General features: G+C 54.6%; 1 protein-coding gene across 1 annotated transcript in view; it reads right to left on the bottom strand.

Annotated features, from left to right (window-relative positions):
- Positions 1-422: 422 nt before the first annotated feature.
- The window catches only part of SLC1A5 (solute carrier family 1 member 5), a 34,961-nt gene continuing 22,996 nt past the window's right edge, over positions 423-12,387 (bottom strand). Inside the window, exons 4-8 of the mRNA XM_074937750.1 lie at positions 12,113-12,279; positions 9,310-9,543; positions 8,255-8,449; positions 5,846-5,980; positions 423-4,869 (exon numbers count right to left, since the gene is read on the bottom strand). Of these exons, the coding sequence (XP_074793851.1) occupies positions 4,632-4,869; positions 5,846-5,980; positions 8,255-8,449; positions 9,310-9,543; positions 12,113-12,279 (969 nt within the window). The 3' untranslated portion in view covers positions 423-4,631. The remainder of the gene's footprint in view (positions 4,870-5,845; positions 5,981-8,254; positions 8,450-9,309; positions 9,544-12,112; positions 12,280-12,387) is intronic.

Raw genomic sequence — 12,387 nt, 5'->3', positions numbered from 1 at the left:
TGTACAGCCCCTAGCACAATGCCATCCCCTATAATAAACATTAATAAAGGGAATATAGATCAACCCTTTAAATCTGACCCACAGTGGAAGAACAGCTTGGGCTATGCTTATGCCCTTGAGAGGTTACCAGTAGAAAGTCAGGTACTGCCTTGGCTACCATAGACAATGCTGTGGCCAACCGGAGAACCAGGAGGTGTAAGACAGACACTGGGAAGGGATAGTGTGTTGGAAAGGGCCTACTTCACCGCTGTCGTCCTAGAGGAGCTCCTCTTCCCACCCCCACAGATCAAGACTGGATCGGGCTGGTATTTAAAGGACAACAGCTCAGTTGGAAGCAGTGAGTGTGGAAAGAAAAGGAGACAAAGAAAACAATGTTTATTCATCTCTAAGTACACGAGGGCAGTGCTCCCTGCGCCCTTTGTCTCTGGTGCAGGCACCTGCTCGCCAACTTTCACCCGTACTCATCCAGGGTGCAGCCAGCAGTTTAATGATTGTCTTGCTCTGCTGTGCCAAAGCCCCTGCAAGCGAGTGGAGGCAGATTCCAGGCCCCTGCAGGCTGCCAGCCAAGGCAGGTGCCAGCTCTCGGAGACTTGCTTGCACTGGGTGCTTGTGCTGCTTGAATTTCCCTAGGATGGGGGAGAGCGAAGGCTCAGCGGCTGGCCCCAGGGGAGGCAGTCGCGGGGTGGGGGTAAAGCAGGCGGGACCAGGTGAGAGCTGTATGGCTCGGTCAACCTGACTCACCACAGACAGGAAGCAAAGCCCAACCGCGGCACAATCAGCAGCTGGTCCAATATCCAAGGGACTGCATGAACCAGTGTTCCCTGCTTCCTCCGCGTGCTAGGATCTGGCTCTTTACTCTGCTGTCTTTATTGACCCCCCCCCCATGTATGGTCTGTGATGCCCATCGTCTCTGGGTTAGCTCACTGCTCCCCCTCACCTCCAGTGCCAGCCTAAGGTAAGGGGGCCTGGCACAGGCCATATCAGGGCCCCCCCAGACCAGCCACAGCAGCAGAGCGCGCCTGTTCTCTCTAGGCCACGCTTAGAGGGTCACAGCATACAAAACACAAACACACCCACGGGACAGTCTGTTTTATTGTCTCCGCAGTAAGGAGTGAACATTTTAGTTACAGCCATTGCAGCATTGAGGACAGACGCCACCACCACCAAGCGCCCTTGAGAGTGGCACCGCCCCTGCAGGGCTCCTACCAGCAATTCCTTTGGCATTGTGTACTTTGGACGTGCACCTGCATCCACGTCCCCATCCCCATCCCCCTCAGGGGCAGTGAGGAGATCTCAGCCCGAGCACCAATATAGGGATTTGCTCATGCTTCCAAAAGGCTGGGGTTAACTGCTTGAAGCAGATTCAGACAGGCTTGTACCTAACCTTCCTGCACCCACAGGCACTGATCTCTGGGCCAGCCTTCTCTACTCCTCCTATGCACAGGTACCTTCTGCAGATGAAAATCCTAGGCTCCAGGGATAGGGGCCAGGACTGGCTTTCAAGCCAAACAGTTGATGAGACTTGCAGTCCCCCCCAGCAGAGTCTGCCTGAGAATCACAGAACTGCCACTGCAGTTACTACTCCTTCAAATTGTGCTTCCATCTCCCTGGGACTGGGACTGCAAAGACCCACTGAAATCCAGGGTGACTACTGACCCAAGACTGCAGATGGGGCTGTGCTTGAGGAGTGCTATATCACCATAGCAGCTACTGGGCCTAAGCAGAGCTCAGACTCCAGTGCGGGACGTCCCTCAAGTCACCACCCCCAGGATTCAGTTATCCCCCACATTGGGCCTTTTCTCACCCCACTGCTGGAACAAAGGGGATGGACTCTCTGCCCAGGTCACACTGGTGATAGGCAGCTGGCGCAGGCTAGCCCAGGTGGGAGCATGCCCCTGCAAAGCCCTACCTGCATTACTGCGGCCTGGATCCGACACGCATGTGTGGGCTGGGGGCATAGCCGCTGGTTCTTGGAACTGGGATGCCCTAGGATTATTTCTGAGGCAACTGCAGAAGAAGGGGTCTGTCCTTCTGGGGAATTGTGGGCAGGCCTTGGAGGACTATCAGCAGATACCCCCAGCTGTGCTAGCTGGCCCAGCCTTAAAGAAAACTGGGCCAGAGGGTTTTGTAGGTGGCTGGGCTAAAACCTAGGTTATCTGCACAGCCAAGGACAGCTGCCTCCCCCCCGGGAAGGAGACTGGCTGAAGGCCACCGTGAAGCTATGGCAGAGGTCAAGAGGCCCATGCTACAGCCCAGGGACAGTCTCACTACCGGCAGCATGGCAGCCGCTTGCTTGTGCCTCTGGAGCCGGCTCACCCAAGGCTCCGGTTTCTTCCCTCACCTGGAGTAACGGTCCTGTCTGCCCGCGGTTGGTTGCCATGGCGACAGCTGCCAGAGGAGCACTTGGCACAAGGCCACTTGAGGCCCCGAAGTGCCTGTTTTGTGCCAATGTCCCCAGCAGCGAGAGCAGCATTAACCCCCCCCCCAGCAAAGGGAGTTCACACAGGGATCGGCCAGGGCCTGTTCTCACCAGCGAGTGGCTCGGCACCGAGAGGCCTGGCTCGAGAGGGTGATCTAGAGAGGAGCTAGTCCGCAGCAGCTGCCCACGTTTGCCTGGCGGCAGGAGCGCCCTGGGTGGAAGCAAGGCTGCATGGGGCTGCTAACAGGAACCAGACCCTGGTGGATGGTGTGAGACTCCAGCACAGGCCGGGCCGCCTGATTAGCAGCTCAGATTTCTTCTTCAGAGAAGGAAGGCGGCCCAGAGGACGAGGCTCTCCCAACTAGGCAGCACCAGCCGAGGTTTAGCAGAGAACCACAGCCTGCAAGCAGACATGGCACACTAGGCAGCCCTGGCATCTCCCAGGAACGTCTCGGTTCTCCCAACACCCCCCATTGAACCCTGGACTCAGCCCTGAGTTGAGGGATCCTTAAGGGGCAAACAAAGGGCCTCCAAAAGCTCAAGTAAAACCAGCGTTAACGAGCCAGCCTGAGAAACAGACACACCCACTCCCTGGCCTAGGGAGGAATCAGCCAGAGACACTGGGTCGGTAACAGCACATGGAGCAGCAGAGCAAGCAATCACATCCAAGATCCGGCCTGGCCCCAAGCTGGCCAGTATTGCAAACACCCTCCCCTATCAGATCTTCAGAGGGGCCTGGTATCTTCTCCCTGCCTGCCCTCCATCTGTTTAAAACGGAATCGGACCTTGATGCCAAGAGCTAACCTATCCCCCCGCTTGCGATTCCTCACCCCAAAGCCTCTTTGGGGAAGATATGACAGAAATTCAAACGGACCAACCCACTGGACTGAGGCTGTGGCCGAGGGCAATAGCTTAGCTGCTACCAGGGCCCGACAGCCCCCAGAACGGCTTGCTCGGGGCCAGAACAGAACAAGCCATTCACCCCCGAGAACAGTCCCAGATCAGAGCCCCACATGGCTGGTCGTGGCACAGGCAAGAGCAGCAGGTTCCAGCTGGCATCGGAACAGCCCTGCTGGATTTGGGTCTACAAGGCTAAGGAGTGAATGGGGCCAGAGGAACCGCAGCCTGTCAGAGCTGAAAAGCCAGAGGGTTGACACATCAGCAGCGAGCTGTAACCCTTGGCTGGAGTGTCCAGCCCAAGAACCAGGGCTTGGAGTCAAATAATTAAGGCAATGCCTAGCTGGGGTGTTGACGTACAGGCTTCCCCATCAGTCCAGGATCTGTCCCATCCCCTTTTCATGGTAGATGCCACGTGCAGCCTCCAGTCCATTGGTGCTAAGGGTTCCCTCCTCTCTACTCTGGAGAGACCAACTAATTCGCATCATTTAAATAGCAAAATAAATTACATCAGCCTGGCTGGAGCTACCAGTTCTTAGGACACCAAGAGACCGTGGGACACAGACACATGACTCCACACCAACATCAGTGCTGGCTCCTCCGGGACCAGCGTGACAGACAGGACTGCACCACAGCCACACAGACAAAGGCACAAGCTGTTCCACCACCGAGTTGTAGCCACATGGAGAGAATGGGGCAGGGGGAGGGGAATCTCTTGCAGGGACCCCCAGCCGGAGCTCTGGCTGAGCTAGAATATCAAGTCTTTCAGGCAAGAAGGAGAGGGCAGAGGTCAGGAGCGGCCCGCGAGCCAGCTGGCCTCCACTTGAGCAGCTGAGCGCATGACAGAAAATGGTGTTACCAGTCGTTCAAGAAATGCCGGATGCTTCAGCACATTTAAAGCGCAAGGAGGCCAGTTTCGGTGCTTGCTTGGTCCAGAAAATTAACAGGAAAGGGGGCAGGGGTGGGAGGGCAGACAGCGGAGGCTCAGAGGCAAGGGGTGATTGAAGAGGCCCCAGTCCTGTCTGCAGCCAGCATCAGGAGAATGGGATCGACGTAGAAAAGGAATAAGGGGTGGGGCTGGGAACCAAGCCGAGATTCTGGCTCCCTGAACACAAGTCAGATCGGCAGGGGGTCACTCTAGAGGGGTGTCAGAATTGTATTGAGCTGATCAGCTCTGCCACAGAGACTGCTTCGCCCAGGGGGTTCAAGGCTTAAGAAAACCAGAAGTGGCCGTTTCTGCCCCAATTTACATGTCTTTAAAAAGGAGCCCTAAAAAAGGAAAAGTCTCCGACCAAGGCCACGCTCCGGGCGCTGATTACATCACAGACTCCTTCTCGCAGGAGCCAACGGCAACCAGCAGGACGGGCTCATCTCTCTTGATCAGTGGGGAGCCCTCCTCCTCGCCCGGAACCTTGTTGGGGCCCAGGGCCTCAGTCTTGATCTCCATCAGCTCCTCAGCTTCAGCCTTCCCCATCGTCCTCTCTGTGTACACCTGCAGGAGGCCAGCTCCGAAAGCATCTCCTTCCACGTTGAGGATGGTGCAGGTGCGGTCCCTGAATAAACACAGGAGGATTGGTGGGTGAGCAGACAGGTGACAGCAGGGAGTCAGAAACTGCTCCCCAGCACTGAACCAGGGGCAGGTGCTTCAGTGCCACCAGGAGATGGCAGCCCAGCGCTGCCACAAAACCCCTGCCCAGCAACCTGGAGCCCTTCCCGCAGCTCTTGACCACTTGTTGGGCTGGATGCTGACTTGGCATGACAGTGGCATCTGCCACCAGAGAATTTCTGGAGCAGGAGGAATCCTGCACCCCACAGGATACGCCCTCGTGCCCCAGGGCACGTCCCATTCAGAGCCTAGGATTTGCTCTGAGCTGGTCCCACTCAATCAGGCTTTTTAGCTGCTAGGCCTGGGGTGTTCAAACATGGGGAAGTAGCACCGAGCCCACTAACCAGGCCAACTAATTCCCTAGCTCACCTTGGAGACGAGTCAGCATCAGCCTCCTTGCGCTGATCATGCCCATGATTGAGACCCTCTCCCCCACCACCCTCCCTACTCCCCTCCCACGCCTGGTTACATACAAGAGCAACCTCGCAGGCATCTGCCCCAAAGGCTGCTCTCGTTGGCGATTAACCCACACACCCCCTTGCTTCAGCTGCCCACTGGCAAAGTGGCACTGCACTTTGGAAGCAGGGGAGGCTGCATGGCAGGCAAACACAACTGTATCCTTGCAGAAGCTGAGCTGCGGGCCAGCCAAAGGAACGGCCCCGTCCAAGTGGAGACTTAACCTATGGGGAGTGCAGCCTTGTGTCACTTTGCCCAGGGCTCTCCTCGTGCGAGACTGCTCTCAGCTGGTTTAACTTGCTCTGCTGAGGCTGCAGAAACATAGGGGGGCCCCAGGAAATGGATTTCCATAGACCCAGCCAGCCAGCCTGTTCCAGACAGGTGCACCCACAGAGCCCATCAGACAGCTGTCTGTTCTACCCTGTACAACCCGCGTCAGTGTCTTTGCCCCTCTGTCCTGCCCTTACACAAGCCAGTCCACAGCCAGGATGAGGGAGATGTCGCTGGTCGGCAGCCCAATGGCTTCCAGGATGATGGCGAGGGTGAGGACGCCGCCGGCAGGGATCCCCGCTGCCCCCACACTGGAGGCTGTAGCTGTGACACTGCAGAGCAGAGAGAGAGATCAGACATGTCACCAGTGCAGCAGGGGTGCTCTTACATAGCACTTTTCATTGGTGGATCTCAAAGCGCTTCCCAACCTAACTCACTTAACCACACAAACCCCCTGTGGGGCGGGACAGGGCTCTTATCCCCATTGTGCAGATGGGGAAACCGAGGCCACAGAGGGGCCAAGTGACTTGCCCAAGGTCTCACAGTCTGTGGCAGAGCTGGGACTTGAACCCAGGTCTCCCTAGTCCTTGGGTAGTGCCCTAACCACATGATCTTTGAGTTAAGGAGTACGTGGCAAACGGAGGTGTGTCAGCACACACACACGTCCATTCCTGTGCTGTCATGGCTGGAGCAGGGGCTTGGGTACTCATCCTGCCTCTGCCACCAATTCAGTTAACTCGGGCAAGTCACTTCCCCTTGTCCTCACCCATCTGTGAAAGGAGGACAGCCATCTCCCTTTCTAGTGCTCGTAGGCCATGATCCTTCCTAGGACTGAATGCAAGAAACACCTTGGAGTGGGACTGTCACAGTGAAGAAGAGCCTATATGTGTTCCCTGGGAACATGCAGGTAGATTTCAGTCTTGCTCCTTGCCTTTTCTCCAGCCCTGACAAATGCAAAGGCAAGATGTGGGGGGTCAGACCAGAGATCTCAGCTGTTCTTGGGGCAGAGAACCACCTTTGCAACCCCCTCAATTGCATCAACAGACGGTGATGATGCAAGCACAGCGTAGGACGCTATGAGGGGGCAGAGAGCGCACCCATTCCCGCCCAGGGGAGAGAGGAGAATTAGGAGCAGGCAGAGCTAGCAGCTTCCTAGTCATTCTTTCCACACGAAGGTGATGCTTCTGGACAGAGTCACATGGGATCAGCAGCAAGAGAAGTTACAGAAGAGCGGCAGCACAAAGGGGCCGTGGGGAAAGCAGTAAGCCGGAGAGCAGGAATTGCATTCACTTGCGCCAGGGCTCTGTATGGCAGATCCCCACAGGGACAGGAAGCCACTGTAAAGATCTGGGGGGCAAGTGACTGGGTATGGGTCGGCAGGGCTTCAGTGGTGCAGCGCTCCCCAGCCACGGTGCAGTGTGGCAGGGCCCAGCGGCAGCGGGTTCAGCCCCAGAGGACATTGCCGGGTTTGAGGAGAGCAGAGGTGCACGGTCAGATCAGAAATCGAGGGTCAAGGCAGGACCCCAGCAGGGGGCTTGGCAATAACCTGCCAGCACTGCTCAGAGAAGGGACCTCCCAGCAGCACGACCAGCCAGTGACAGGCCCCATGCCAGCCAGCAAAGCCAAGGGCAGAGCGAGCTCTTCCCCTTCCACCCACTGCTGGGGAGGAACGTGGGCAGCATCTCCCGACCAAGGAGGAAGCATCCGGCTCTAATGAGCCATGGGACAATCATGGGACCCTCTGATCACTGACCCTCTCATCACCTTGAGTGATCTGTACCGGATGGATCAGTGCAGCCCCGCACTCAGAGTCAACGACATATTCCAGTCCGACTCAGTGCCTACACTTGGGATGGGGGTGGGGGTGGGGTTGTTCAGGATTGGGGCAGCACAGCTGGGTGAAGTGAAAGATCCAAAGGCAACAGCTCATTTGTGCCCCAGCAGCGTCTGCACTGGGGAAACGCAGACACAACCCAGGCGTGAAGGCCACCTTTTAAGAGTGGGGTGGGGGGGGGCAAACCCCTGGACTGGCAAGACCTGGGAGTTCTGCTGAGGCAGGACATCCAGCCTTCAGTCCTGGCCTCTTAGCTACTAACCCTTGTAACTCGCACTGGTTAGTGCCAGGGCTCAGTTAGTCATCACTGCACTCAGTTATAAAACAGAAGCGGAGACGATGACCCACCCCAACCCTGCAACTTCCTGCCATGAGCCAGCGTCACATGAATCTCCCCGGTCCTGGCAGCAAGCTCATGACCACATTTTTCCTATGTGAGGCCGGCCAGGAGATTCCCAGTTTCCTGCAGAAAACCGCAAGAGGAAGGGGAACAGCCAGGCTGGGCCACACAATGGGGCCTAGCAGTTAGATCAAGAACCTGGGAGTCAAGGACTCTTGCCTCTGGACAGAAGCATGGTCTTGTGATTTGAGATGGAGACAGGACTCCTGGGTTCTATTCCAAGCCCCGCCACCGCTTGGCAAGTCCCATTACCTCGCTGTGCCTCAGGACCCCACTCGCCCCTTTGTAAGCCAGGGCTAATATCCAGCCCACCTCTCGGGGTGGGGCAGATTCTGTGGCTCAGTGTTTTATGCCAGAGGCTCCCTCACTCACAGGATGGTGATGACCTGGATGAAGTTGAGCGGGATGTTGTTCAGCTGGGCGATGAAGACAGCCGCCACACACTGGAAGAGGGCAGCCCCGTCCATGTTGACCGTGGCCCCGATGGGCAGGATGAAGCGACTGATGTGCTTGGAGACGCCATTGTTCTCCTCAACGCACTTCATCATCAGCGGCAGCGTGGCAGAGCTGCGGAGAGATCAGAGTGTGTATGGTGAGTACTCATGCGCCAGCCCAGCGAGGCCTCAAGACGGGTGTGTATGTAAGGGGAAGCAGCCCCCCCACCCCACCCCCCGCTCTGGGGACGGGCCAATGCAGAACTTTCTAATAGATCCATAAGCAACCTTCCCTGTGGGAAAAGGGCACCCACAGGCTATGCTAGAAATGGGAAACAGCCCCCACCAAGTTTGTTACCTCCTTGGTCTAAATGCAGCGGCCAAAGCCAGGTGCTTCACAGGAGAATGAATGCACTTCACTTAACAGAAGCAAATTTCTTCCTGATCCCAGTGAAGTGTTTATGCCCTGAAGCCCAAGGATGGAGAGCCCTACTTACTGCAGCCTCCCTAGGATATGATTCTACTACCCGGCAAAACCTGAGGCCTTTGCTTGACTCTTAAAGATACTAGACTTGTTAGTATCATGCAGCAGTGAGTTCCGCGGGTTAACACAAAACACTACAGCTGGCGGTTAGAGTTGCTGAGTGACCAAAAACCCAGCAGGGGTCAATGGGAGTAGCAACAGCCCAGGACTGCTGAAGAGGAGGTAGCATTTTCCTCGACTTTCAGCATAATCAAGCACAGTCTCTAGTTCTTATATCACACACATAGGTTGCTGGGTTCAGTGTGCGAGCAGCGGGGCGGAGTTGGGTTGGCGAGGTCAGACTGGATAAGCTGGTGGGCCCTTCTAGCCTTGGACTTTAACAACCCCAGTATTCTACCACTCTCTCTCCTTTCCAGGCTCAGCAGCCATCCCTGCTCTGATGGAAGCCTCCCTACGAGAGGTTTACTCAAGCCCCTAAGCGCCTGTGCCCACAGCTAACATCACAATACCTGGAGGAGGTGCCAAAGGCAGTGGCCAGCGCTGTGAAGATGCCCCAGAGGAACCTGTAGGGGTTCTTGCGTGTGAAGATGAAGTAGATAACCGGGAGGAGGATAAAGCCGTGGATGAAGTGCCCTAAGACACAGCAGCAGATGTACTTGCCCAGGCTAGTGAAGAGCACCACCACGTCCTCCATCTCCACAATCTTGCCAGCCACCAGGAACATGATACCAAGGGGAGCGTACCTAAGGGCAGGAGAGACCAGTGAAGACAGGGAAACCCCCCTCAGCCACTATGGCAGGACAATGGTGCCAGCCATTTGCAATCAACGGCCAATTAACACCTCCCAGAAGTTGGCAATTATCCTCATTTTGTAGATGGGAAAAGCCTGGTTAAGTGTCTTGCCCCAGATCTGCATGCAGTGGCCAAGCCAGGATGAGAACCCAGAAGTCCTGTCTCCCAGGCCCAGATCCTCAAAGGTATTCAAGCTCCTAACTTCCCCCAAAATCTGGGCCCAATCCCTTTTTTAGTTCATGCTACCTCTCATAGGTCAGGAGGAATCCCCATCTCCTGAAGGAAGTCTGCCCAGCACATGCTGCTTGGAAGAGGAGAGAAGGTTACATCAGAACGGCCATACTGGGTCAGACCAAGGGTCCATGTAGCCTAATATCCTGTCTTCTGACAGTGGCCAATGCCAAATGCTTCAGAGGGAATGAACAGAACAGGGCAATTATCGAGTGATCCATCCCATCATCCAGTCCCAGCTTCTGGCAGTCAGAGGTTTAGGGACACCCGGAGCACAGGGTTGTGCCCGTGACCATATTGGCTACTAGCCATCAATGGACCTATCCCCTGGCAATGAGTTCCACAGGTTGACTATACGTTGGGTGAAGAAGTACTTCCTTTTGCTTGTTTTAAACCTGCTGTCTATTAACATAATTGGGTGACCCCCTGATTCTTGTGTGGTGTGAAGAGGTAAATAATACTTCCTTATCCACTTTCTCCACACCAGTCATGATTTTACAGACCTCTCTCATATCCCCCTTTAGACGTCTCTTTTCCAAGCTGACCAGTCCCAGTCTTTCTAATCTCTCCTCGTATGGAAGCTGTTTCACCCCCCTAATCATTTTGGTTGCCCTTCTCTGCACCTTTTCCAATTCTAATATATCCTTTTTGAGATGAGGTGACCAGAACTGCAGGCAACAGTCAAGATGTGGGTGTACCATGGATTTATATAGTGGCAAGATGATATTTTCTGTCTGATTACCTATCCCCTTCCTAATGGTTCCCAAAATTCTGTTCTCTTTTTTGACTGCAGCTGCACTTTGACGTTTTCAGAGATCTACCTACGACTCCAAGATCTCTTTCTTGAGTGGCGACAGCTAATTTAGACCCATCATTCTGTATGTATAGTTGGGATTATGTTTTCCAACGTGCTCTACTTTGCATTTATCAACACTAAATTTCATCTGCTATTTTGCTGCCCAGTCACCCAGTTTTGTGAGATACTTTTGTAGCTCTTCGCAGTCTGCTTTGAACTTAACTGTCTTGAGTAATTTTGTATCATCTGCAAATTTTGCCACCTCACTGATCACCCCTTTTTCCAGATCATTTATGAATGTGTTGAACTGCACTAGTCCCAGTACCGACCGCTGGGGGACTCCGGTATTTACCGCTCTCCACTGTGAAAACTGACCATTTATTCCTACCCTTTTGTTTCCTGTCTTTTAACCAATTACCAATCTATGAGAGAACCTTCCCTCTTCTCCCATGACTGCTTACTTTGCTTAAGAACCTTTGGTGAGGGACCATGTCAAAGGCTTTCTGAAAGTCCAAATACAATAAGAGGACTCAGCAGGGCAGGATCCCAGGAGAGGTGGATAAGGAGTCCAGCCATAGCCAGGACTTTTGCTGATCCTTACTGTCCACTCCTCAAGCCCAGATAGAGGATTCTATTTATTGCCCTTTCCAGTCCAGACACGCGAGCGTCAGACCCTTCCAGAAGCAAAGAACCCCATGACCCACTAATGCTTCCCTCATTCAGCTAGGGAAAAAACTCTCATGATCCTTCCACTCCCATCTCACACTACACCATGGCATTTCCAATACAGCAAGTCATTTACCCATCTTCCAACAGCGGAGAAATAACAGGTACGTCCAGCTGCTAAGGAGGCGGCAGAACTGGGTGTAAGCACCAATGCATAGCCACCGCTACACCCGGCATATTGGCACACTGGGAAAGAAAGTGCCAACAACCATGTCCAAGAGCATCTGCTGTATAATATTACGCCCCCGGCGTGTGTCTGATTGGAGGCCAGCAGAGCAGGGCCAGGTTCTATTTGTGGCTCTGCAGATGACTGTGCCACCTTGGACGAGTCACTTGACATCTCCCTTTCTGTAGTCAGGCTCACATCCAGTTCTCGAAGGGCCTAAGAGCAAGGCACTAACTGTACGTACTGGAGAGTGAGTCCAGCTCTTCCAGAGTGAGGATGTTAACGAATTAGCACTGAGCCTAGTGGAATAGTTTCCATGTTAATGAATTAGCACTGAGCCAAGTGGAATGGTCTCCATTACAGCACAGAATCGCCACACAGCTGTATCTGAGCAGCTTGATAGATTCCCCTCATTGGCTCATCTAGCCCCATAATTATCCCCACAGGCCTTTGCATTGACCCCCAACAGCTCTGGCTATCTGCCCAGGGCGACGCACTACAGGAGACAGCCTTATCGCCAAGTTACCAGTCACTCCCCCCCCCCCACACTGAATCACCCCCCCTTCTCCCGCAATGGGTGCAACTAGCTGCCCTTTCATACCACATGATCCAGGCGACCAGCACCATGGTGGCTTCATTGAAGGAGTTGAAGAACTTTATCAGGTTCTCCCCTTCGGGCCCAAGCTTCCGCAGAGCGATCCCAAAGACGATGGCAAAAACCACCAGACCCAGGATGTTCATCCCTTCCACCTCATCTCCCAGGGGAACCTGAGCAAAGAGGTCAACATTTGTCGCCGGAGAAACAAGGTAGCTCAGAGAAGACAACAGGCCAGGGAACAGAGAAAGGCTCTAGCTATTTGCGGAGGCTTGACAGGC

This window comes from Natator depressus, chromosome 23 (genome assembly GCF_965152275.1).
Source record: "Natator depressus isolate rNatDep1 chromosome 23, rNatDep2.hap1, whole genome shotgun sequence".
NCBI lineage: Eukaryota > Metazoa > Chordata > Testudines > Cheloniidae > Natator > Natator depressus.
Note: the sequence above shows the minus strand (reverse complement) of the source record. Positions and strands in the feature narration are given on the sequence as shown.